This window comes from Chlamydotis macqueenii, chromosome 4, assembly GCF_036417535.1.
Source record: "Chlamydotis macqueenii isolate bChlMac1 chromosome 4, bChlMac1.mat, whole genome shotgun sequence".
Taxonomy (NCBI): domain Eukaryota; kingdom Metazoa; phylum Chordata; class Aves; order Otidiformes; family Otididae; genus Chlamydotis; species Chlamydotis macqueenii.
In genome coordinates this window covers 18267621-18294199 of record NC_141559.1, presented here as the reverse complement: position 1 = coordinate 18294199, position 26579 = coordinate 18267621, and the positions used below count along the sequence as shown (strand labels likewise).

The window sequence follows — 26579 nt, the reverse complement described above, 5'->3', positions numbered from 1 at the left end:
CCTCTTCCCAGCTCAAGGCACAAGACACAACACAAGGGCACCAAGTGTGCTGCTGGCTGAAGCACAGATCTTGTCCCTTTTCACTTCTTTAGCTGTCCTTATCTACTTTACTCTTCACTGATCTAGGAGTTTTCCCTAATTTTCCTTTTCCACTTCCCGAGATGCCATTTTCATGCTTCCCATGGCTTTCCAGCCCACGCACCTGCCACGAAGCACAGTGGTATGCCCTGGCAGGACTGCCTCCCTGCCGTCCAGCTCCGCAGGAGCCATTTTTCCTACATGAGGACTTTTTAGTGCGGACGCAGCCTGGTTTTCAGCTGCTTTCCGTCCTCTAATCATCACCTCCCAAGGCGAAGCCCCATCTCCCTGTGCTTCCAGAACGATGTGTTCGGTGAGGAGCACCCTCGGTTCCCCTTTACAAGAAGACACTCGCTGTAGCCACATCTATGTAAATAAAATTCCTACAGTTCCTATAAGTTCAACTTCTTTCAGCTGCGGGGCGGTGCTGGCGGCCCCGGGAGGGCGGAGCGGGGCGGGCCGGGGCGGCCGCGGGCCTTTAGGGCGGTGGGTGGCGGCGCCCGCCTTCTCCTTAGCGGAGGCGTCGTCGGGCGCTGCCCGCGATGGAGGACGTGGGGTCGGCGGCGGCGCGGGTGGGCGCAGTGTGGCTGGCGCTGGTGCTCGCCCTCATCGTGGTGCCCTCGGCGCTGGGCGTCTCGCTGGGCATCTCCGAGGCTTACATGTGGGTGTTGGTGAAGACGCTGGAGGTATGCGGGAGCCGCCGTCCCCGTAGCCCGGCGCCTTCTCGGGTCGCGCTGCGCTGGGAGGGTAGGGGGGCGGCCCGCGGAGGCCTGAGCGGCCTCCCCGGGGGACTCCAAAATGGCGCCCCCGGTGAGGTGTCGCTTGGGGCCGGCGTGAGGCGGGGGACACCCCAGGGCGGGGAGGGGGTGGCTGGGCCTTTCTCCCCTTCCCCCGGCCCGGGTTGCTTCTCTCCAGTGGCGCCGGTGCAGTTGTGCCCGGTCCTGGGGAGACCGGGCGGGCAGGCACGGCTCCCTCCGGCCGGAGGAAGCGTGAGTGCCGCGCTGCGGCCGCCAGCCGCGCTCCGGGCGGTGTCGGGCCCCCGGCGTGGGCGGTGAGACTCCGCAGGCAGGTATGCGGGGAGGGGGGCGGCCTTTCCCGTCCTTGGGGCCCTGCCCCGGGCTGGGGAACCCAGGGAAGCGTCTGTCCCCCCTGGCTTGCTTTGGAGAGCGAGGGCAGTGGAGGAGAAGGGGTAGGTCACGTCCTATCTGGTGTCATCTGTGTCCGCTTGTAGTTCTGGAGTTCAAGCCCTTAGGCAGAAACCTAAATCCGTATGAATTTAATGGTTGTGCAGACTCTGGCATGCGCTCCTTGATCCTGCAAGAGCGTGAAATAAACCTCGTTACTGAGGGCTGTACCATGTCCTGGGCGCGGCTGTCTCTGCTTGGTGTCAGCCGTTCCCCGCCGGCGAGGAGCAGTGCTGGGTCATGCTCTTGGAGGGTATAAACGTCTGGCAGCATGCCCCGTGCCTGCCACTGCAAGCGCCAGGCATGCCGATGCTCAAGAGACATGGACTCCCGTCCGTGTCGAGTGTGTCCAGCACCTGCGTCGCCATCTTCCTACAGATTCTCTGGGAAAGTGAATTTCTTGCGAAGGAGCTGATTTCCGGATGGGGCCATGGTTTACGTGGGGGAAAATGCTGCCTCCGAAGCTCGTTGTGATGGTGAGGAAGAGTGTTTTGAAATGGCTGGTGGAAATGTTCTGTTTTTATTTTTTTATTACACTTTTTACAAGGAGATGGGGAACCCCAACCAATAAAACAGTTATAAAGAGGAAAAGTAAAATGATGCAAGGCACAGTCTGTGGCAATACAGTATGTCCGTGTGTGACTATGGAAAGTAGATTTTGTCTAATTTAATCTTGTTCTACAAGGTTTTCAGTTAAACCTGGCTCATGTACTTCAGTGCCTTCAAGATCCTTGGTGCTCAGCTGAAAAAAAACCCCACCACCCACCTAATAAAAATGACATTTGTTAAACGCATGGTATGAAGAGAACTGTTAAGGGTAGAAGATGCAGTTTTTGCTGGAAGAAAAGTTTTGGATAGCAGAAGCTGAGAAAGGTGAAGGTCACACTGGCCTGAGGGAGCAATCCAGATGACCTAGTAAGATAGTATTGTTTGGATGACTTGCCTTCACCTGTGATTAACCACAATTTACATTCTTTATTCTTAGATCATTAATCATTTTTTAATGTCATCAAATGTTGCAACAAGAGGTGACTCAAAATTTCTTGGGCAGAAGTACGGAGAAGCAGTTGATGGCGTATTGATGATGGTGACTTGTAAGAGCTCTTCTGATGCCCAAGAGAGGAAATAATGACTTACCTTGAGAGTTGCTATTACTTTTGCATTAAATACTTTCTGGAATTACATGTCATTCATTGTATTAAATATTATATTAATACATAATTGTATTGTACATAAATATGATATATTTAAAATATTATATATGTAAAAAAGAAAAGGAAATGACAAATTGGGAAGTGTTCTGAGGAGAAGAGTCTCTGGTAAGTTGGACTTGCTGCAGGAGAGTGAAGAAGCTTGGTCTGTCTATTATCTCAATGCCCCCAGAATACCTGCATGGGGAGAATCCCTGAAAGAGAGTATTTTGTTGTGAAATGTCTCCTGTTCCTTGGCTCACAAGTCTGTCTTGGTTAGCAGCCTGACAGAGACAGGCTGATAGTCTGCCAGCTGATTCCAAGCAGCGCCTACAAGAGACACTGACAATCTGTGTTGTTGCACCTGACTTTACCCTTTCAAAAATCATGTCAACAATGGAAAGTGTTAAATGCATAGCTACTAGCCTTGTGCTGTTGCCTGGGTGTCTGAAACTTCCTGAGCTGTTGAACTGAGTATGCAGGCTTTTTCCTGGGAAGCAGTATTCTGTTTTGTGGCTATGTTGAGTTGTAGGATGCTGCAGTCTCTGATGGCCAGGACCTCTTTTGGCACAGTGGTTAACTTAGCTTCCTTAAGCTTCCTCTTTGGCTTTCAGCCCCAGGTCAGTGTCTGGGGCTTTCAGCCCCAGGCAGTGTCCCCTTTGTCTCTGCAGGAGGGAGGGCTCTTGGGCCTGCAGAGCACTCAGTCAGGAGGGTGGTGCTGCTGCTGCCTTTGCCTCTTTGGGCTAGACCGCAGGAACTGTCTGCAAAGTGGTGGCTGTTTGTGCACCCCAGTTGAATACCAAGTTGTTCTCTGGCTTTACTTCTTTATATCCCACACGTTGATGTAGTGGGAGGACACAGTGACTGCAGTTTGTTTCCTATGCAGCATATATTGTAAGGTAACAGCATAGACTTTAATAAAGCTAATCTGTTTTGAGGGTCTACACTGTTAACTTCGGCACCATAGTCCAGGAACTAAGTAGATGCAGAGTCTACAGTTTGTTGTGGTATGTCTGCTGGTCCACTGTCATGTCAGAAGAAACAAGGCATACAAAAATGAGTCTGAGACAATTGGTGTTCAGTTGTTGTCTAAGCTGTGGTATGGAGCAAGATGAGGATGATGCTGAACTTATGCTTGAGTTTCTTCCTGCCAATAAAAATAAATCTGTTCCTGCAGAAGCTTGTTGTTCCCAATGCTGCAGGCATGGCCCAAGAGAAGGGAGGGGAAAAGCTCCTTTTAGGAACAAAGTGTTCTTGTACTTTGACTATTGGATATTACTGACAAGAGAGATTTGTTGGTGCACAATAGCTTTTTCTCTATTCTGGGCTGCCTCAGCAAGGCACATGCTTCTGAGCAAAATGCAGCATGTACAGACAGCAGTGTTGAGGATGTGCTTCTCTTGGGTTGTGTTTAACCCTTATGGACTACAGTAGGGATGATCAGCTTTATATGGAGTAGATATTTTTTCTGATGTGATAAGGGGATATAAAAGCAGAAAAGTGTGACTAGCGATGCTAATACCCGAGGATTGCAGTATGGCAGGCAGACTACTTAACTATTAGAAAACCTACTTCTCCCATCATGGAGGTATTCGTTAAAGTACATTAACTTGCTTCTGAATTGCCTTACCAAACTTCTAGGGAACTGCTCACTTCTGCCTGTGGCTTCCCTTTCAGTGTTAATAGGAGGATCTCTAGCACCATGTTAGCATGTTTGGTTTTTTAATATTGGATTACTGCTACAAAAGCATCTCCAGAAGCTGTTTGCTCCTCCAAGGAGCTTGTCTCCAAGGAGCTCTACCTACTGTGCTGATGCTTGTGAGATCACTTGCCACAGAAATCTTTCCTGTTGCTGAAATGCTGGGGACTGCCTCTTGCAGTCAATCATCACAGCGTGCTGCATTTCCCTCTGTTTGTTTTTAAACATCATCACATAGCTTCCAGTTTTAAATTTAGTGCATCTTTACCTCTTGGTCTCATTTTTCCTCTGTCCTAGTCTGTTGCCTCTTTCATAACCTCTACTATGAGTTTGGGCTGATAAGGCCCCTGCAAGCGTGCCATTCAAGCTCTCTTGCCAAGCAGTTAGCCTTTCAGAAAGTAATTTGTCTTTCATTAAGGCCCATAGAGTAGCCACTACCACAGAGCAATCTGTTTCTCTGTTTCTGTCAGTTTGTGGAAAATCTGGAGGACTAGTTTAGACCATGTACTTATGTATTTGGCAGTAGCAGTGAACCTCCTTGAGTGATGATCTCTGCTTGACAGATTGCAGCTCGCCTTGTTAAGAATGAATTCCAATACTCTAGTTTGGTTTTTTTTTTTCCAATCTGCTAGCTTTTTTGGGGGTGTGCCCAGCTCCCTGAGACAATAGGGTTGACTTGTCAGCAGCACTGCCCTAATGGGAAGACATTTCTTGTATTTTTAAACTGTGATGTGTGTTATTTGTGAAATATTAAGAAATGAACTAGCCTGAGGGAAGTGATTAGGTCTTAAGAAACAGCTCAGCTATAAATTAATATCACCCTATTGTGTATTTTTAGGGCTAATGGTTTGTTGATGGCTGCAAGCACTCTGAATGCTCCCAATCTCTTGAGGCACTTTGATTGTGGGGCTTGCAGTTAGCCGAGAAGGCGTTGAGTGGTTGGTTTTGCCGATTGCGCTGTAATGCACAACAGATGCTTGAAGTCGTAGGTGTTTTTCGTGTCCTGTAACTTGTCAATTTGGATTTAATAGCAGCCACTTGAAACAGAAGCAATTTATAATCGTTTATTACACTCCCCTGCAGGGAATGTGCTTTTGTTAGGCAAGGATGTAATATTATTCAGTAGTTAGGAGGTGAAGCCAAAGGTACTTGCATTGGATGTGACGCTGGCAATGTGAATGGACCTAAACTTGAGAATAATATGTCTGTGGGAAAGAAAGGATCTTTTGGTGCCTGTGGTCAAATTGTAGGTTGTGGTTGTGCAAAGTCAGTGGGATGGGCTTTTATGTCCTGTCCCAGCTATACCAGGCTGCAGCTTCTTCCTGTGAACCACCATCAGGACTGCATGTGCTCTGGGTATAAGGGTGTGGAAGGGAAATGGAGAAAATGTTTAAGTTGATAAATTGGTGAATCATTTTGACTGTTTCCTCTTCAACTCGCTGGCCTCTGAAACAGGCTTTGCTGACTGATGTTGCACAGTGTCAGTGGAGGCCTTTGTCTGTATAATTGGTATCCTTCAGGGACTGCCAGGCAGAGGAGAAATGGAGAGCTCTGAAGTGATAGAGTAACTCTGAAGGCTACCAGGTCATGTGTTAACAAGAGGCATGTCTTGGATGTGCCTGATGCAAATGATGCATCCTTGTTTACAGGGCTTGGGCTGGCTTCTGGAGTAGTATTTTAGCGAATCAGCTGCATAATTTTGAAGTAAATTCCTGGGCTGTATTAACTGAGACCCCAGTCTTATGAAGACCATTATGTGTGTTTTCTGCAGGTAGGAAAGATTGACAGAGCTGGTGGTTACCCTCTGCTGGGATTGCATCAATAATTAATGCAGCATCTTTCTGGTCAACAGCCCTGGCCTGAAACTGCTCTCAATTTCACAGCATGAGAACACTGGGGTTTCTGATCTGTTTATAAGCACATGCTGTTAAAAAAATAACAGCAACTGTATTCAGAGCTTTCCTTAAAGTAACAGTTTGGGAAGCTGGTGTAAAAGAAGCTTCTTTTACATTTCTGTTGTTGATGTCCTTGGTGTTTTCTTATAAAGCTGGACTTTGTTGTTCTTTGGATACCTGTCTACCAGGAAGGACTTGCTATACAACTCACATATGCAGAAGAATTTGACCTTTTGCCCTCACTCAGAAGTGGTTGCTTCTCTTGGTGGTGGTGTTTTCCTCTCCTCCTCACACCAACCTAATAATTGGTGTGCAGATTTTGCTGTGTTAAGTAATGTAGCATTGTGTGGGGAGGTGCTATGAAGTCTTTCTGTTATTACTGAGTTTTGGAGAGCCTCCAAGGAGGAGTACTCACCTAAACTAGCCTGTAAACTTCTGCTCTGAACACGACCTAGCAGTACCTTTAAATAGGAGAACACCAGTGATCTAACTCCATATGACTGCACGCTTTGGTCATCATCAGTAATTCTTTCCTCTTCTGAATAATTGTCAGACACTGCTATTAAGCCAGAGGTGATGTAAAGGTGGTAAACAGTGTGAAAGGTAAAGCATCACCTGTTAGGGAAACAGGAGAAATCCCTGAAGTGTTCCTAATTACTTGACTTGTGATTGATCATAACAAAGTATCTCTAGATGTGCTTTCATGAAACAACCTGTCAAGCTTGGCTTATCTGGTGATAAAATGTTTTTTTGACATCTTTTGTAAATAGTGTGTGATTTTTTGCCTCTGAGGTCTGATCAGCTTTTTCTCAAGTACTACGTGGGTCCTATATATGTGGGAGTTGCTTAGTAATGCATAAATGAAATGGATCATTTGGCCATTTTGTATAGGCTGTTGACTTGCTGTGTGTTTGGGTTTTTTAAGATGCTTATAAATTAGAGGCCCTCCTGATGAGGAGGGAAACCTTCTCAGGGAAAGGTTGATCTTTTTTCCTTGCTTAGTGAAGTGTAGTATCTTCAGACTGTACCGTGTGTGATTAAGACATCCAAACTACTTTGTCATGAGCAGTTGGAGTACAAACATTTCAAAATCAGACCTCTGGTGGTGTTTGTGTAGTTTCTGTGATTGTGCTGCTTTCTAAGTTTGTGTTAGTTCAGTGGGTAGCTCCAGCTGCAGAACTATTTTTAATCTATTCAGGAGCCTGGTGTTTTATACTCATTCCCCAAAACTGCTTCAGGAATCCCTGCTAAAGACTTCGGTCTGCACAGAGGCACTCAACACTACCTGCTCAGCACCAGCTCACAAGCTGGGAGAAGCCACTTAGATTTGTGTCAATGTTACTGGTAAGTGATCAATTCCAAAGACCTGCCAGTCTGCTTTTTGCTCATCTCCCAAGTAGAATGGAGGCTATGGCTTAAAACTTTGTTTCATGCTTTTTGATCTCTACTACACAAACACATTATTTTCCCATCTGTGAGTTGGATCAGATCACATTGTGATAGTTTTGTAGCATAAAGCTGTGCTTTAGTGTAGCAGCCAGCTTAGATGCTCATGGATGATGCAAATCCCTAGCTGGTGGGAAGGAGGGGAAATTACTCATGTTTCTGCGTATGGTGTCTCTTTTATTTCCCAAACTGGATATAAACAAGTTTTTCATTTGTTCAAAGTTCAAATTTTGGCTTTGATTATAGTGCCTTTGTTTCAGGTGCCTGACAATAAGTCGAAGGATTGGATTAATTAAAGTTAAGTAAAAATGTCTTGCTGCTTGGTTGCTGGAACATGCATTTTTTTTTTTTTTTTTTTAAGTATGATGGATTGAGGGCAAAGGAGTCCAGGAAGGCTGGGCATTCTTCAAGAAGGAAATCTTAAAGGTGCAGGAGCTGCCTGTCCCCATGTGCTGAAAGAGCAGCTGGCAGGGAAGAAGACCAGCCTGGCTGAACAGAGAGCTCTGGCTGGAACTCAGGGAAAGGAGAGTTTATGACCTTTAGAAGAAGAGGCAGGTAACTCAGGAGGACTACAAGGATGTCATGAGGTTATGCCCCAGTTTTTTACTCAGCAAGGAGTATGCCTGTCCAATCTATGAGCAGCCAGTTTCTCCTGGAGAATGCTGTGGGAAAGGGTGTCAGAGGGTTTGCTAAAGTCCAGGTAAACAATATCTACAGCCTTTCCCCTGTCCACTAAGGGGTCACCTTGTCAGAGGGAGATCAGGTTGATCAAGCATTTCATAAACCCCTGCTGACTGGGCCTGATCACCTGGTTGTTCTGTACATGCCACGTGAAGGCACTCAAGATGATCTGTACCATAACCTTCCCTGGCACTGAGGTCAGATTGACAGGCTTGTAGTTCCTCAGATCCACCTTCTGTCTCTTCTTGTAGCAGAGTGTCACATTTGCTAACCTTCCATCAACTGGGACGTCCCCTATTAGCCAGGGCTGCTGATAAGTGATGGGAAGTGGCTTGGTGAGCACTTCTGTCAGCTTCCTCAGTACCCTTGGGTGGATCCCATCCGGCCCTGTAGACTTGTGTGTCTAAGTGGTGTAGCAGGTCGCTAACCATTTCTCCCTGGATTACGGGGGCTTCATTCTACTTCCTATCCCTGTCTTCCAACTCAGGGGGCTGGGTACCTGAAGAACAACTCATCTTACTATTAAAGTCTGAGGAAAAGAAGGCATTGAGTACCTCAGCCTTTTCCTCATCCTTTGTCACTATGCTTCCCTTTGCATCCAATAAAGGATTGAGATTCTCCTTAGCCTTTCTTTTGTTGGTAATGTTTTTAGAATCATAGAATAGTTTGGGTTGGAAGGGACCTTTAAAGGCCATCCACCTGCAGGGAGCAGGGACATCCCCAACTAGATCAGGTTGCTCAGAGCCCCATCCAACTTGGCCTTGAATGTTTCCAGGGATGGGGCATCCACCACCTTTCTGGGCAACCTGTTCCAGTGTTCTACAACCCTCATTGTAAAAAAAAAAGTTTTCCTGATGTCCAGTCTGAATCTACCTCCTTCTATTTTAAAACCATTACCCCTTGTCCTATTGTAACAGTCCCACTGAAGAGTTTCTCCCCATCTTTCCTGTAGGCCTCCTTTAGGTATTGGAATAATAAGGTCTGTTATTATAGAGGTTGATATAGAAGGTCTCCCCAGAGCCTTCTCTCCTCCAACAGGACAAGAGGAAACAGCCTCAGGTTGCACCAGGGGAGGTTTAGATGGGATATTAAGAAAAACTTCCTCACTGAAAGGGTTGTCAAGCATTGGAACAGGCTGCCACCGTCCCTGGACACAGTTAAAAGATGTGTAGATGTGGTGCTTAGGGACATGGTTTAGTGGTGGACTTGACAGTGCTAGGTTAATGGTTGGACTTGATCTTAAGTCTTTTCCACCTAAACAATTCAGTGGTTCTATAAGAAGAAAGCTGACACAGAGGACTTAAAACTAGTTTGATGTAGCAGCTGATAGCCCTGGATCCTTATAAATAGCCAGTGTCTCCTGGCCAAGAGAGGAGCAAGAGGAGGAGCTGGTTTTATGAAGCATTCTTAGATCCCCTGGGAGATCTGGTACCAAAAGTAGAATTGCCTCAACTATTGACTTGTGGAGTGCAAGTCAATTGTGCCCTGAAATACCAGATGTCACGCTAGTGTCAAGCTTGTAGTGGTTCTCCCATCCCCTGGGAAGGCATGGATAGAGACTAAAGGGAACTGTCCTCTCCAGTCTTTGCCCCTGTCCCCTCCATCCCTCAGGTGAGGTACTGCACCTTTCTGGAGTTAGATGAACCTGTAGACCAGAAGTCATACTACTTTTGAAGCAGGAATGTACTTTTCTGAATTGGGTAGATAAATGTGTCTAAGCAGCAGAAACTTACTTGGGTTACATGACCCTGCAATTTCTGTCTGCTTTGGGAAGAGTCAGCTGCCTCCTTTGCATAGCAAAGTGTCAAAAGATACTGTGCTAGAGTAGGATGTTGCAAGCTTTGGAGCATTACAAAGGCGTGTGTCAATAGCTTGTGTCCTCATGGCTGGTGCTGAGGCTCAGACTTTTTGACACTGTTGAGCATGAATTTGCAGCTGCAGAATTTCTGTAGCAAGACCATTGTGAAGGGAGTGTTGCATGCTCTTTCTGAGCACCAAACAGAAACTGTTCTTTCTTCCAGGTTTTGCAAAGTAGAAGGTGGTAGTGCTAAGTTTTGATTACCTGTTTGAGAGGATTTGGAAGATGAAAACTTATTTTCTCAGCTACTGTATATGGCTGAGACCATTGGCCATGTATGTTCTTACTCTTCTGTGTAATAAGTGACTTACCTGCTTATAAAGATGCTAATTCCTTGAATACAGTGGTTCAAGTCTGGTCAGAGAATGATTGTGCCAATGTATTTGGTGGTCTGCCTGTAACCCCAAATCCATTTAGTAGACAAAATATAGAAATGGAGGTAATGTGAATAGTTTCTTCCTTGAACAGTGTTTCATCCTGGTATTTCCCAGAACTTCTATTGCCATACCACTGTTGAGGAGGATGTGTAGCCAGAAAGTTACTCCTACATGTAAAATTATTCCTGGAACAGCTATTGCCTTAGCAGCAGCAGCAGAACTGGAAGAAGTGAAAGTAATGGCAGGCTGGGTTGTGATTCAGCAAGACCTGATATAGTAAGCAGTTTTGGGGCTGTTCCTGGGAAGTTATGTGGCAGAGATAATGCCATGAGTCAGGATACTGACCCTGAAAAGGGGAACTGTGTCCCCAAATGCTCCACAGTTCTGTTGAAGGAGAGAGGTGAAAACTGCATGGTTTAGCATTTGGGTTCTTTCTGTGCAGACCAGTGAGGACCATCTGTTAAAACAAAGTATGCCTTTGATACTGTCTAAGGACTGGAGAGTAGGTTAAGATTTGAACAGGGTACTATCCTGATCTTTTGATGTGAGCTCATTTCTGCCAGGTTACCTGTCTGTCTTGGAAATGCCTATTATAATAATATTTCTAGAAACAGAATTAAGTCTCATGGGAGAGGAATTAATGCACGTAATGGGGAGCCACAAAGTCAGTCCAGTTTGGCTGAGCTTTCCATCCCTTCGCAAAGCTGCCACGTAGGGAATGGAAGGATCCAGGCCCGAAGGGCTACTCTGTCATCACAGGCAAGCTTTGGGGCAGGGATTGTCATCACTAATGCAGTAAAAATGAAGCATGACATAGGAGGTGGAAGGGCTATTTAAAAGCACTGTGTGGAACCGAGTCAGCTGACGGTCAAGAAAGCCTTTTGGCCTGAGAACAGGTTAAACTGGCTCCAGCTCCATCAGGGCTGGAAATGAGAGGAAGTTTCCTCACACTCCTGTGGCTCTGCCAGTTTTTGGAGAGCAGAGCTTACTTTGTTGCCTCATTCAATCTCATTCTCCTAGCCCACCTGCTAGAAAAGAGCAGGTTAACCCCAGTGAACTGACTGCCCTTCCCAAGGGCGGGGGAAGGGGTTCTCGGCAGCTGTACATTGTAGCCAGGGATTTGGCTTGTTTCTTTGCTGCTTAGAGGTCTAAAATGCCAAGAAATGAGCAGTTGCAAAGTCAAGGGAAATTTCACTTTTGTTCAGCTTGGAAAAATCTTATGTGCAATCCTCTTTGGACTGAGATCAAACTTAAATGAGACTTCCCTTGACTGCAAATGCTGGTTTGGTTTTTAGCAAAGTTAGCTGTATGCAGGCCTCAGATTGACTTAACCCAGTTAGGACTTTTTTGCTTCAATATGGTGCAACTACTCTGAAAGAAGACAAGCCGAGTTGTGATGTGTCTGCGAACATGTGCTGTGTGCTCGGGGGCTGTTGTCGAGCTCAGCTCCCTGAGCTTTCCATGCAGCCACGACTTGGCTGATGTGCAAGTAGCAAGGCTGGTGGAGTCCTGTCCTGTCCTCTTGGTGCCTCTGTATCTGCAGTGGAACTGAAACATCTGTGGAGGACTGAGTCAACTCCCCAAAGACTGGCGAGCAGTGCTGGGAAGTACTCACTAGCACTGAGTGGTTTTTTTTGATTGTTAAATACACTGAGGCAGTGTTTCTTACAGTGTGAGTTTGTGGACACATCTGAGGAAGATGGATGATGATTACCTGGTGAAGATATTATTTGAAAATCACAACCTGTCTTTGATTAACCATTGCTTTTTTACAGGACTTTTTTCTTAAATGAATACTACATTTGTGAAATAACTGGTTTTTTTCTCTTCAACAGTGGGCCACTATACGGATCGAAAAAGGTGTCAAAAAGCCACAGCCGCAGATGCTGAAGAGTCCTGCTGCTAATGGTGAGAGCTTGGAATAAAGTCAAATTAATAAGACTAATGTTATAAAATAGGAGAACTGTGTCCTTTTTAAATGGAGAAGTTAGATACGCGCATGAGAGAACCGGAGAAGGCGTGGGGTGGTTACAAGCTAACTGTTATGTCTAATTGTTTTGCAATGCTATTGGCACAAGAACTGTTCCTGCGAAATGAAATGCTTCTTTTGCTGGCTTGTATTGAATGGTTTAAAAATCAGGGGATGAGGAAATTAAGGGTATGAAATAACATTAAGTTTAACAAAACAAAGTAGAGCTTAAGATGGAGACTGTCCTCAGTTGAGTGAAAATTTTGAGTTACAGTATGAGCTTGATTTGTCTTGAACTCTGTCTTTAGGTCACTGCTTGCAGCGCTGCTGGCCAGTTATCTCAGTCCTAACAGCACTTTTCTTTCCCAAGCCTGGTGCTTTTTCTGTTGCAGGACTGCTGGGTGGAGGTGTGTGGTGTTGTATTTGTGCCCTTTTTTCAGTCTGCTGCTATTTACCTTTTGCCCCCTGGAGTTACCTTAGCGTTTGCCAGATGAACTTCTTACACTCATTATCTGTAGAAAGACAGCTGAAGAGTTGCTTCATATTTCTTCCTTTAGCCTGATTTTGAAATGAAATCTTAACCCATACTCTGTGTGTGTTGTGGTAGGCTGTACTAGGTCAGAGTTGGCTGTAAGACTTTGGAGCTGTAAGCGCAGTGAGAGCAGTCTGAGTTTGCCCAGGAAATAAGAGAAGGCTGAACAAGGTATTGCATCCAGCACTTGGTTTTCTCCTGATTCCTGATTGCCTTGGTATTGCTATTGATTTGCTTATTTTTGACAGCATTTGACAGCAGTGTCAGCATTTTGTGTGCTCCCTCATTAGGCAGCAGAGCTGGAAATGGGACCAGCTTGCCAGTTAGTAGACAAGTCAGTTGTTACCAGATTCTGTGAATTAGCTCGTGCGAACATGATACAGTAATGGGGACTGAACTGCTGAGCTGGTTGTGTGCGTTTCATCTCCACAGGAGTATCCTTATCAATACTGTAAACAGTGGTATTGTACTGTCTGCAGGCCAGGCATGAAACAGGCTCTGATGGTAGCAGGTCTAACTATTAGTTAACACCTGTAATAGTAAACTGGAGGTACTGCACAGCAGCTCTTAAAACACATTAAAATTTATCTTATTTAATTGTGGACTTTAAAGTGGCTGAGAAAAAGTATGTCCCATATTGTTCACCAATGTCCTGAAAGTTGTGGGAGTTTTTTGGAGGTGGGGGGAAGGCAAGGTGAGTGATTCTTACTGATAATGTCAGTGCCCTGCTATCTGTTTCCCAGGTTGTCAGTAATGCAGCAAGGTATCCTTTTTCTTTGTGTCCCATTATGTCATGGGTCAATGAGAGGGCAAGAACTTATGTCTTCCTAGACATCTGGTCATTTTGGCATGTAGGTGTGTTTTTTTTTCTCTTGGAAAAGAAAGGTAAAGGGAGAGAGGACCTGGCTAGTAGATAATGTTCCATGAGTTATCTTTCCATAAAACCACAAGTACCTGTTCGCTCTGTATGTGTGACTGGGGAGTGTATAGTGCCAATACAAGCTGTAGTTCAGAACCTGGAGTAATCTGAGCGCACTCTACCATCTGGAGCAGTAGTGATAGTTAGTAAAAATGACCTGAGGTAATTCATATAGATGATTATGTGCAGGCTGTGTTCAAGTGCTCTTACGGATGGGGTTACACAACCGTAATGATGGCCTGAAGCACTCTTTTTGATGTCCTTTTTGTATTTGAAATTAAAACTAAAACCTTTCCCCACTGTAGGTGAATCTTCCTGCAGTAAGCTGGAGTCTTAACTATTCCTTACTTGAGAAGGTATGGGGAGCAGGGGAGATGTGGAGTCTGCAGTGCCAAGCTGTGCTCTGTATATTGCTCTTGGGAGGTTTTAAGCATAGGGCTAATTGATAGAGGAGCCTAGGTTCCTCTATGTGGATGAAAGTACTTGAGGGTCAGGGCACGTATAGGTCTAACAGTGCAATATATAAGTTGGCGTAGCCTGAGGTGACAGAATATGAGCAAGTGGAGAGGCCCAATTACGTTACACAATATTTACTGAGGGAGGAGAAATTCCTGGTGATAATGAATTATGGAGTAGTTGCTTAAAACTGGGTAAAGGTAAGGGTCTGTGTGTGTGTACGCATATACATGTTAAGTGCTGAAGGGGAATGTGTAGCACCTCTTCCATCTTTCCTGACCATCCAGTCTTCACTAGGAGGTGGGCCAGAATAGGAGGGAGCATTGCAGATATGTGAGCAAGGGCAAGGTTTTTTTGTGCCCAGGCAGAGCAAAAATGGTCCTCCTCAAACACCTTAAAATCCAGTGTCCCTCAGTATGAAAGACACGAGAGAGCTTGACTGAGGAAACGCCACCTTTATCTGCAGTACCAAATCCAGTATTTAACGTCTGTTGGCAGAAATGGCAGCCAGTGCCCCTGTGGTGGTGGTGTGAGAAGGAACAGTCCCAAGCAAAATGTTGGCTGATGTAGTTACTGTGTGGGGAATTCCCTGGTGCTGTCACCTCAAGGTCCCTCTGTGTTAGAGGGTAGCATGTTTGTGTCGGGCCCAGTGGTAGCTCCTGGCCGAGCAGATACTTGGAGGCTAGATGTCTGTCTCATTGCCACTGAATAACCAGCTCTCAGCTGCCGATGTGAGTGTTGGCAGTCCTCTTCAAGTTGGTGGGTTTAAAAACAACAAAAATACTGTTATGTCAGAGTTTTGAAAGTGACTTCCACTAAAAGAAAAGCTTATGCAAGTAGTGTGACTGAGTAGATAATGTCAAATTTGAGCCTGGTATGATTAGCTGACTAGAGTGTGTGAGCTCAAAGGCTCGGGGCTTGTGCTGTGACACTGAGTAAAGCAGTGGCTATGGCTTCTTTGGTTGAGAGTGATGTTTGCTGTACTCCTGCTTAATGTTGCCTTTTGGCTGTCTTTGACAAACTCAGCTCTGCCCATGGCCAAGGGATTAAAGGCCATTGAATGTTACTTCTGATTACAAGAAGGCTAAGTACGTCACTTGAGCAGCACGTGTTTCATTCTGTTCATAGTACCTTCAGATGCTGCTGAGGTCTTGGCTTGGAGTAGCTTGTCCCAAGGCTGCAAGCCAGCTTGCATGTGGGAATGTCGTGTGACAATGACAGCACAGACTTGTGAGGCAAGACATTACAGCTGTGCTATCTTGGCTGTGCCAACAGTGTGTCAAACTTGAACTCTGGGCTGGTTTCAGCCAAGAAGTAGGAGCCAGGGGAGCCAACTGCTTGGCTGATGCTGAACCGGGGACTGGATAAGGAGGCAGTGTTCCTAGTTCTCCTGGGAACTGGGGAGAAGAGTGATACTTGTGTGATGGGTACTGGAGAATTCCCCTGGCCAGTTTCTTGGCTATGACCTGTCTCCCACCACAGCAGCAGCATGGAGCAGACAGGGTGGGCTTGGTCACCTGTGGTCCTGGATGTTTCACAGCTTAGAGGTTTAAGAAACTGACTGAGAGGAAAATTGAACTACAAACTGGAGCTCTTGTTAGGGTTTAAAATACAGTGCAAGTGTAATCCATCCTGCTAAATGTTTGATGTGATGCATGTTTGTATAATTTAGATACCAAAGGGCATGTGAGTGTTTGGGTGTGCTGTATTAATGGTTTATATTTATAGGCTAGTGATAGGACAATGCACTGAGATGGTCCATTGGTGGAATTGCAAGTCGTGGCTGCTGAGTTCAGAGCTGAAGGTGCTAATAAGTTTTGTTGCAGTGTGAGATCTCTTGCATGTTGTTCTTCAGTGTTTACCTTAGTGATCTGTGGGACTTGTATCTTGGAGCTTCTTGTGTTATCCTATATGTATGTTACAGTGCAATACAAAGATTTTTCCATGTCACTTGTAATTTAAATGTTGTGTGTGATTTGCACAGCAAATAGATTTAGAGTTTTTCTGCTGACAGGACTTCCTTGGGATGCAGATTTCTGCATTGTGGGATGTGTATTTATGGGAAAGAGCTTTGTAGCTTGAAACAGTTGGGTGTTTCCTCCTTTTGCATTTTTTATCTCAACGTGGAATCACAGAGATAATGCAGTTTGTCAGAGGGTGTCTGACATAGTGGCAGCCTGAACTTGGACCTCTGTAATCCTAGTTGAATGTCTCGGGGATGGTTGTTCTGGTTAAATGTTACTCTAGATTTCTTCAGTCATCAGTTTCTGGAGCCAGACTTGCTTGCCAGAAAGCAGCTACTTGATCTTTATATTTAGCTTACACAATTTGTCCTTGCCTTTGAGAGCTGTAGTGAGGAATTGGTGCTTATCAGACCATAAGTATAAGAAACGAGAAAAGGGAAGGAGAGGGAATACTTGCTATTTGTACTGCAATTCTGAACTGTCCAGGTTTCTTTTCTGTTGCCAGATATTATGTGGGCAGAGTTCAACTGAAACACAACTGTTAGTGCCAAACTAAATTATATCAAGGCGCCTCTAAACTTTCTTTGACTTTGTATATTTTGGAAGATTTTTTTCTTTGATTTAAACTAAAATAAAAAAAAATAATGTGGTCCTGTCTGTACTTAAAGAAAATACTTGTGGTATGCAGGTAGGGAACTGAGTTTAGTTCAAAGCTGGTCCATGCACAGATGCCAGGTAGGAGTTGCAGCCTGGGGCTTTGGCAGGTAGCAGTAGAGCATATCTTGGCTGATTGTGGCTGAGGGATGTCAGAATCTCTGACAAGAGGCAGGCCTAGAGACCAGAGAAGACTTCATGGAGGAGACTGAATGCCCTTAAATACACAGAGAACCAGGAGAAGGGAATGGAAAGGCCAAGGTCTCACTTGGTTTCCTTTGGAGGTGTAAGATGGTTTTGGATAAAATTGCTGAGTTGAGAACTTGTCAGATGTTAGGAAAGGGTTTACCTTCTTGCTTCAACTTCAGTAGGCAACAGAACTTGAAATATTTGGTGCTCAAGGTGTTTATGTGAGGAGGGGGAGCTAAAACTGGCCTACTGAAGTGTATGCTGTGTTCAACTACATATTTGATCTTGCTATCACAGGAGGGGCTCTGACAGTAAATTTGTCTCCTCAAGTAGTACAGAGCGGAGAGTGATTTGGAGAGTGACTATTCCTGTGTAGAATTATTTTCTCATATGGGGTTACCATTTCCTTCCCAAGGTATCATTGAACGAGATGAAACACCTATGGAGAAAGAAATTGCACGTCTGCATCGAGTGGACTTTGAATTCTCTGACATATTCTACTTCTGCAGAAAAGGGTTTGAGGCCATTGTGGAAGATGAAGTCACCCAAAGGTTTTCCTCTGAAGAGCTGGTCTCCTGGAATCTCCTCACAAGGACTAATGTCAACTTCCACTACATAAGCCTGAGACTGACTGTTGTGTGGGTCATTGGGGTTGTAGTGCGGTACTGCTTCCTACTGCCCTTACGGTAAGCTTGTGGGTGCTGAGGGATTCTGTCCGTCTGGGAACACAAAACTTGTGTTGTCTTCCGAAGTATCATCTCAGCTTTTTTAACCCAAAAGCAACATTAGCAGATACAGAAGATGAACCCACTTAAATGCTCCTTTGAATGGTTAAGAAGCCATCCAGACCATCTTAATCTTGCCATTTACTGTAGAGAGTAGATTAGGGCTAGTGGTCATCTTTTCTGTGAATAAGTCATATGCATTGGCAACATAAGTGTGCATTGAGCTCTAAAACTCCCTATATGCATTGGGGTGTCTGCTGCCTTTGCTAGACCATGATTTTGAGCAATGTGTCAGAGATTACTGAGTTGAAGAGAACTGGATATGTCAGGTATCTGAGGAATAATTGAATTCCTGCAATCCCTTTCCATTTTAAAGGGGAAAGTGATATTAAAATGAGTACAACTACTTATTTTGATTTAATATCTGTTCTGTCTGTAGCTTTACCCTTGCTGCCATTGGAATTACCTCAATGATTGTGGGAACAACAATGGTAGGACAGCTGCCAAACAGCAGGTAGGTACTGTGTATGATCTGTGAGGGACGACCATGTCAAGTTACATCACTGCAAATGACTCAAGATTAGGACTGGACAGACTTTACAAGTGAGAGACTACTGATAGTCCATTCTACCCACAAACTTGTGGCCTTGCTTTTAGTGGCATTTTGAGCCAGGACTGAGGTTGTTGATTTCTGATGAGCTTCTCTTGCTGTCATGAGACTCAAAGGAAGCATTGTAGGGGAGTTAATGGTGCTGGGATTAAAAAAAAAATAAATAAATGACAGCCGTGCCTAGGTAAATGAGACCAACGGTATGACATGTCTTGGCTGAGCTGCTGTAGCAAATAATTGGTAGAGCTGGGAATATCCCTCTGTGCTCCAGAGTACCAGGAAAATTTTGACTGAGTTATGTTGAGTAGACTGGAGAATACTGCATGTGTGTCTAGCTGCTTTCCAGGATGCTCCAGATGTGATGCCTGTGATTTCTTTCAGTGTGAAAAACTATCTGAGTGAAGTGGTCCACCTCACGTGCTCCCGCATCCTTGTCAGAGCTCTGTCTGGCACTATCCATTACCATAACAAGTGAGTGAGCTGCCATTGTAGCGAAAGTGTGTGTATACTTCTGTATGTGAGTATCCCATTTGAAATGAGGCAGCTCTTTCCTGACCTGCAGTCGCATCTCGCAGCTTTAGGGAACTGTTGTGTGTGTAACTAGTACTCTAACAAAACATTTTGTAATTGCAGGGAAAACAAACCTCAGAAAGGAGGAATTTGTGTTGCCAACCACACGTCACCGATAGATGCGATCATTTTGACAAATGATGGGTGCTATGCAATGGTATGAGGAGATGTGCGATGACCACAGCAGAGGGAGAGAGGAAGATTGCGGGGTTTTGGTTGTGGAGTTCTGTACTTAACTTTCACAGTAAAAATGTCAACTTGAGCACTAGTCAGTGGGGAGACATATAAATTATGTTGAATTATGAATTGGTCCTGGCACTGTCAATGCTAGGCTTTTCATCTGGTTTAATACTTGAGATATGCTTCCATGCATGCCTCTAGGTACTTTCAAGTGAATGCATTTTAATAGTTTTTGTGGGCACTGCCCAATTCTGGTTTGCAGGCTCCAGTGAGTTTGGGTTTTTCTGAGGGGGTTGCAGAGAGGGAAGTTCTGCTTTCCAGGTGTCTCATATGCTGATACTCCTCCTCGGGCTTGCAGGTTGGCCAGGTTCACGGTGGACTAATGGGAGTGATTCAGAGAGCCACAGTCAAGGCCTGTCCTCACGTCTGGTTTGAACGCTCAGAAGTCAAAGACCGCCATCTAGTGACAAAAAGGTGAGATACGGGTTGGAGCCGGGGATTGCAGTGCTAGTGGAACTCTGGGACCTACTACTGCCTGAGAGACAATGCCCGGGTCTGTAATCCCCGACGAGTCGTTGAACAAAGGCCCAGATGAGAAATTACAGCTTTGGAAAGACAGAAGCCCAACAAGCTGGTGAGGTTGTAGTGGGAAAGAGGGAACTTGGAACCTTGGGACCTTGAAAGGGCAAAAGATCAACTTGTGAAAGCATCTTCTTTTAGCAGGAGCTGTATCTTTGTCTTATTCCAAATTATGACTGCTGCATATAAATGCTAATCACAAGGGTACGAATGGACTGTAATTCCACATTATTGTAAGCTGGAATGATGCAGAGTGTTGCAAATTGGTAGATGTAGGTAGGAGTGGAAGCAATCAGTGTAGTAGTGGCTCACCAGCAGTTCTTGGAGTGAGTTGGAGGGGTCATATGCAGCAAACTGGATCATTCAGAATGACCTAAATATGCTTGCTTGTGTGGGCTTTGGTACAGTAGACTGGTGAAACTGTCAGGTTCCCAGGTCACCAAGGAAGGCTTGAAAAGTTATACAGGCTGAAACAGTTCAGACTAAAGGTTCTGGTAAGGTCTGGATTGCAGCAGGCTATCACAAAACATCTCATTTAGGTAGCTGTCAGCATAATAGCTTGTCTGAATTCAGATACACGTTTTAAAAGGGTATAAATTCACTTCAAATTTTGAGATTTTTCTGTTGAAGAGAAGTACTGGTGAAAAAGTAGGCTTTCTATGACATGAACTGTCTTGACTTCATTTGAAATTGTGAGCCACTAGAAATAATAAGCTTTGCTTATTTGGGTGAGGGGCAGATATGTGTCTAGCTAAAAAACTGAGCTGCTTACAAAGGCAGTTTTCTGCAGGATGTCACCAAAGGCATACCCATGAACACTACAGTACAGTGATAGAAGTTCTTCCTAATTTTTAAAGAAATTTCAGGTTGATTTGAACAGGTTAATTTTTTTTACCACCTCATTGGCCTCTATGCAGCAGTGCAGCTTTGCCAAGTCATCCTGGTGTTATTCAAGTAGTGTGAGCAGTCAGCATTTAAGAGTCTTCTTTTTAAGAAATCTGCTGTTAAGTAAGCAGAGCCTGGATGGACCATTGTGCAAGACTTTTTTTTCTTGTGTAGGCAATTTCTGGCAGGCTGAGTTGATCAGAATTAAGTGGACTGACTTAATGGCATACATTTGTTGGCTTTGCTAATACAGAGGAAAGAAAACAGGATGTTGCCTCAGTGTAGTGCACCAGGGGCCTAAGGGATGGCTTGCACAAAGCCTCAGATTTGTCAGAAACAGAAAGGCAAGTATAAATAAATGTCCAGCGAAAGGCTTTGGTTTCAGACAGCTGTCTAGTATGTAAAGATACTTTTAATGCACTTGCCTGGGGAGAGAAGAGTGGAAAGGTGCTATTTATTTTAAGCTTTCCTTCTGCTTCCACAGACTCAGGGAACATGTGGCGGATAAAAGCAAGCTCCCAATCTTAATTTTTCCAGAAGGTAAGAAGCTGAACTGCTCTTTGTCTCCATGCATTGTAGATATCATCCTTGTTCTTTGCATGCCTTCTGGTGCTCAAATGTATCTTCACCTCTGGCTTAGATTTTGTTAGGGCATTCCTATTTTTCATCTTTAATATGAGATTGCACAATACTGTCCCTGGCTATTGGATATCCTAGCCGAAGCTGTAGGCAGAAGAATAGAAAGACTGTTTCTTTTGCCTTCTGAATATCAATTCACTGTTTTACAGATCTAACCTCAGCCTTGTGGTTTTTCTCACACGTGTTCTGGCTTCATTCAGGGAGTCAGTCATGAGACAATTAAAGCAAGAGAGGGAGAGATGGTTAACTTAACTATAAAGGGCCTGCATTTGCTCCTCAGTAAGTGAGAGACCTGTATGTTGATGTAGTGTTGCGACTGAAATGTGTGAAGTAATGGCTTCAGTTTCTCTTCTGGACAGGCACCTGCATAAACAATACATCTGTGATGATGTTCAAGAAGGGGAGCTTTGAAATAGGAGGGACAATCTATCCTGTTGCGATCAAAGTAAGTGGCAATAGCTGGCTGCTGAATTTCAAAGTTTGGGATCTCTTTTTGTCTGGGTAGTATGAAGATGTCTCAGTACAGCTGCTAATGAAAGCACAGTAGCTCTGGCAATCAGCTGTATGCCTTGGGTGACTCCTAGAGTATAAGTGGCTGAAATGAGAAAGTGGAGTCCTGGAGCCTGGCTGGTGGGACCTGGTGGGGTCAGCTTCTTCCTCCAGAAGGCTGGAAGGAAGGGAGATCCAGCTAGTCCTTCCCAGCGCTGAAGGGAAGAGAAGCATGCAGCTCACACAAGACTTGACTCTTGTGGCTGTTTGGGCAAATGGGTGACATCTGCTGCTGGTTCTGTCATGTAATCACAAGCAGCACTAAGTTCAGGCTGATTTTTCTAAAGCCTCGTTCTAAGCAAACACATTGTGAATTTTCTTACTCTGGTATGTGACTGAAAGCATCCTCCTCAGATTTGAGAGAGACTGTGATGGTCTGTGGGGAAGGGGTTTTATAATTTGTTTTTTTTTTTTTTTGTGATCCTTTACAGTATGATCCTCAGTTTGGAGACGCGTTCTGGAACAGCAGCAAATACAACATTGTGAGCTACCTCCTGCGAATAATGACCAGCTGGGCCATTGTTTGCAATGTGTGGTACATGCCACCAATGGTTAGAAAGGTGATCTAGCATCTTGTTGACTAATCACTATTTAAGAGCCTGACTGTGTCTGCAAGTGCCTGTTTTTACTTTTCCCCCTCCACCCCCAAACCTCTACCCACCCATGTCTCCAAATTAGAGTTTTTTACTGGACTTTGTTAGTCTTGACTCTGTATTTGACTTAGCGTTTCCTTTGCATGAAGTATGCCAAGGATAGCAGTAAATACGCTGCTATTCACAGTAGCAATGCTGTTAATGTTCCATCCTGTTGGAGCAAAATTTTCCCCTGATTTCAACACTTTAGGGGAAAAATTAGCTAAATTATTATCACATTGGAATTGTGTTGGCATGATAAGGGATGGATTGTTTGGCAGTGAGATAATTTGATGAGGCAGCAGATGTAAAGTGTTATGGAATTCTGTTTCAATTCACTTCTCTCTGCTTTGATTATATTGAATTTATGACCCTTGAAGGAAGGTGAAGATGCTGTTCAGTTTGCCAACAGAGTGAGGTCAGCCATTGCTCACCAAGGAGGACTGACTGAACTTCCCTGGTGAGTGATGCTGTACCTATTAGAGTTTGTGGACTATCTGTTGTTTGATTGAGATGCTTCTCTTAGCTTTGTGATGGGTAACATTCAACATTATTCCACTCAAAAGACAATGAGGGAATAACTTCACGTGCACATGTGTGTATGTATGTGAAAGTCTTTGGAGCAGGTAGCTCTCATGCAGTGAGTTTTACTTAAAGGCTTGATGCTTTTGAAGAGCACCCCTTCATAGTTGTTTTTCATGTTGAGACTCATGCTGAGATTAAGGAGCAGAAGTGAAGTTACTTGGCAAAACTGATGAATAACAAAAAATAAACCATAGAGCTTGAGGCTTTCTGCTCCAACTTTGTCATGTCCTACCTCAGTAAGTAGCAGCATAATGCCTAGATTTCACAGGACTGTATGAAACAAACTTGGGAGCAAGATTCTGGTAGAGAGAATGGCAAATGGATTCAACTATGAGGCCCAGCTGACTCTCTGAATGATGTAATGCAGGAGAAAACTATGGTGTTGCACAAAACTGACTGTATCCACAGTCTAGGGAAATAGCATCCCCCGTTGGCAAAGATTTCTATGGTAGGTGTAACCTATTACCAACATGAGTAAGACTGCTTTAATGGACTAAACTTAAAATTTGGACTGCATAAGCATTACAACTTAAGGTAAATGTTTTAATAAACATGCTTAAACTTGGATGTTCTAGATGTTCTGAAGAAAAGCCTTCTTAATAATCCTTTAGATTAAGACTCTAGAGTTGACCAAGATAGTTAATATAATACATAGTTTGATAACAATAGTGGTAACAAACATGATGGGTTGCTTTTTTCTCTTGCTCTGTTCCAGGGATGGAGGTCTGAAACGAGCGAAGGTCAAAGATACTTTTAAAGAAGAACAGCAGAAAAACTACAGCAAGATGCTAGTGAGAAAGGGATCAATAGGAAGTCTGTCTACAGGAACAGAGTCAGACTGAATGGTGGTTCTTGAAAACTAATTTTGCACAGCCAGCCTTAGCAGGAATAATGGTTTTAGTTTTAAAAAACCCACAAAAACTGGAGCAACAGAATCCCTCATCACCTGTATGCATATTCTGTTTATGACTGGTGTAGAGCCTGCCAAGGGCAGTGTCTCTGTATCTCTTCCTCCCCTATCACTCTTCCCACTCCCGTGCCTCTCTCTGTCTTTATGTGATGATGCACTGCAGCTCCTGGTATTTTCTAGCTGAGTGTGTGGAGAGTTAAGAGACAAAAGGAAAAAAGCACCACAGTTTTTCCTGAGTTTGTAAGGATGAAGGGAAGGACACTGAACAGGTGCTGTCAGGACACTGGTTGTGAAGATACCTGGTTCATGGTACTTTGAAGCTTTAAACATAACAAATTTTTGTCTTTTTTTTTTTTTTTTTTTTTTCCTGTTGCTCAAGACTTTTAGTTGTAGATGACTTAACATGTTTTAGGATGTTGTCAGAGCTGTAAGATTGACTCTTTTGGTTAGCTTGCACCTGGATGTGCAAAGGGGGAAGGGAAGCAAGGGCTCCAGATCCTAAAGGATGGGACAGGAGCAGCCCTGTCAAAAGCACAGTTCATGCATCATGATGAATTCGGTGGCCTTATAATGTGGTATTGAGTTTACTGAGAACTGCTACTTGAGGGAAGATAAGAGGCCAGTCCTCAATCCACTGCTAGTGTCAAAATTGCTTTCTTGAGATCTGGAGCTGTAAAGGAAAGATACAGTAAGTAGCTGGATAATGTAGGCTATGACAGATAAATTTTTATGAAGTGGGTTTTCAAGACTACCCTTCTGCAAAAATTGCTGCTAATGGCTTAAAGACCTCGAGAGCCACTCCAGAAACACATTTTGTGTTGATCTGGGCTAGCAATAGCTATCACAGCTATAAACATAGGATCCATAAGTCACCTATGATACAAGATGTGGCATGTTCAAATCTGCAATATATTGCTGTCTGAATGTAAAGAGAAATAAATTCTATATTTCTAATGGGTCTTGTGTGGCATTTATACTCTTCTCTAAATGTGTGTAACTAAAACAGTTATACTTCCTGAAAACTTAAAATTAGGGTCATGGCAACTTCACTCACTGACATAAAGGACCAATTATAGTTGAGCTCTTACTTGACTTTTTCCCTTCCCCCCCCCCCCACCTCCTCAGACTCCAAGGCACATACATAGCTTAGTGTTTATCCTTTCTAGAGCAGGAGTGACTCATCATGCAGACTGAACTTGAAATTACAACATGAAGTCACATCAGGGAGACTCAACTAATGAATCTATAATTAACTGGAAACCAATTATGAGCTTCTAAATTTGTAACAAACTGAGTTCATTTGTAAGTAATCTTTTTCTGTAGCAGAGATTTTCAGTTTAATGCTGGGAGAAAAATACTGCTGTTTCATAGCCGATAATCACACTTTAAAATGTTAGCACGTAGTCTGCCAATAAGGGGTTCCTGGTCTGTTTTCCATTATCCTTCAGTCCATGCACTTACACAAGGATTAGTTTATTCATTGAATATTATATAGGCATGCAGCATATTATACTTTGTCTTGGAAATCTGTTTGTGAAGCCTGTTGGAGCTATGTGACCTTGGAAGAAAACATTTCTTGGAGAAATGCTTTCAGGTTTAGCATGGCAGACATTTAAGAACAAAATTGTTTATATTAAATGGGTTTGATTGGTAAGACAAGTGAGACACATCAAAGGTAGTTTGCTTAATATGAATGTAGTTCAACTTTGAACTGAGTTATATTATTATTGTTAATACGAACTGGTCATGCAGGCTTTGGGCTAACGAATGTTTGTTATAATTTATGGATATTAGCTGTAAGCTTGAGCTTTCCTGGATTGCAGTCATGGTAGGAAGCTTTGTAGGGACAGCTTGCCTTTTTAAAAACACGCCTACATGTATGCACGTTGCATACACAATAAAATAGAACTTAGATAACTCGTTTTAAAATGTATTCTGTATAAATATTGGGGAATGTGTGTATATTATATATAATATTTATTCTGAGATATAGATTGTGATGTATTCTTCTGTAGATGGAACAAAAATTGTTCTGGTGAAAGTTTAAATATATGATTCTTAAGAGAATCTTCATAGCTGATGTGCTGATGTCCCTCTGCATTCTTCCTGCTTTTGGAGTTGGTCATCAGTAATTGAACTGCAGTTGTTTTTGAAATGTTAACTGTGCTCACTAGGAAGCCCTGTTAGGTGCGTGTTTACAGCAACAGGATTGTGTGCTTTGGGAAAAGTGCTGAAGACTGCAGTTTGCTTCTTGCTTAGGACAAAACTGGATTTTAAGGCATGGAGCCCTGCTAAGTCAAAGGATGATGACAATAAGGTAATACAATGACACTGTAATGAAATGTCTGGCAAGTCAAATTGAATTTTGGGACTCTCTTTGAATCTGTGACTTCAACAGATTTACAAATAGCCTCTATTGAAGTCATTGTTAAACAAAATCTGCATTATTTTGGAGAGAATTTATCAAGAAAACATGTAGATTAGCTGTATGAGTGGCACGAAGGACTGCATGAGTAGAGTATGTCTCTATGGCCATGAGAAGTGGCATCACTCAGTTCTTACATCATCTGCACTCATGCAGTGAATGAATAAGCTGATGATATTTCTTGAACCTGCAGTTGCTC

At 43.9% G+C, this 26579-nt stretch overlaps 1 protein-coding gene across 1 annotated transcript; it reads left to right on the top strand.

The window, feature by feature from the left end:
* Positions 1-591: 591 nt before the first annotated feature.
* Positions 592-24913, top strand: LOC104485737 (glycerol-3-phosphate acyltransferase 3). Its single transcript, XM_086746490.1, has 12 exons — positions 592-764; positions 12244-12316; positions 17507-17777; positions 18256-18330; positions 18808-18897; positions 19060-19153; positions 19535-19650; positions 21125-21180; positions 21639-21724; positions 22260-22388; positions 22841-22920; positions 23761-24913. Exons 1-12 carry the CDS (start codon positions 621-623, stop codon positions 23885-23887), a joined length of 1341 nt encoding a protein of 446 aa, XP_086602616.1. The 5' UTR covers positions 592-620; the 3' UTR covers positions 23888-24913.
* The last annotated feature ends 1666 nt before the right edge of the window (positions 24914-26579 follow it).

Excerpts from the sequence above, each read along its gene's own strand:
- LOC104485737 (XM_086746490.1), top strand. The coding sequence starts at position 621 with ATGGAGGACGTGGGGTCGGCGGCGGCGCGGGTGGGCGCAGTGTGGCTG. Across the intron at positions 17,778-18,255 it reads TGCTTCCTACTGCCCTTACG|CTTTACCCTTGCTGCCATTG; the intron begins GTAAGCTTGTGG and ends TTCTGTCTGTAG. Across the intron at positions 22,389-22,840 it reads TGCCACCAATGGTTAGAAAG|GAAGGTGAAGATGCTGTTCA; the intron begins GTGATCTAGCAT and ends TGACCCTTGAAG.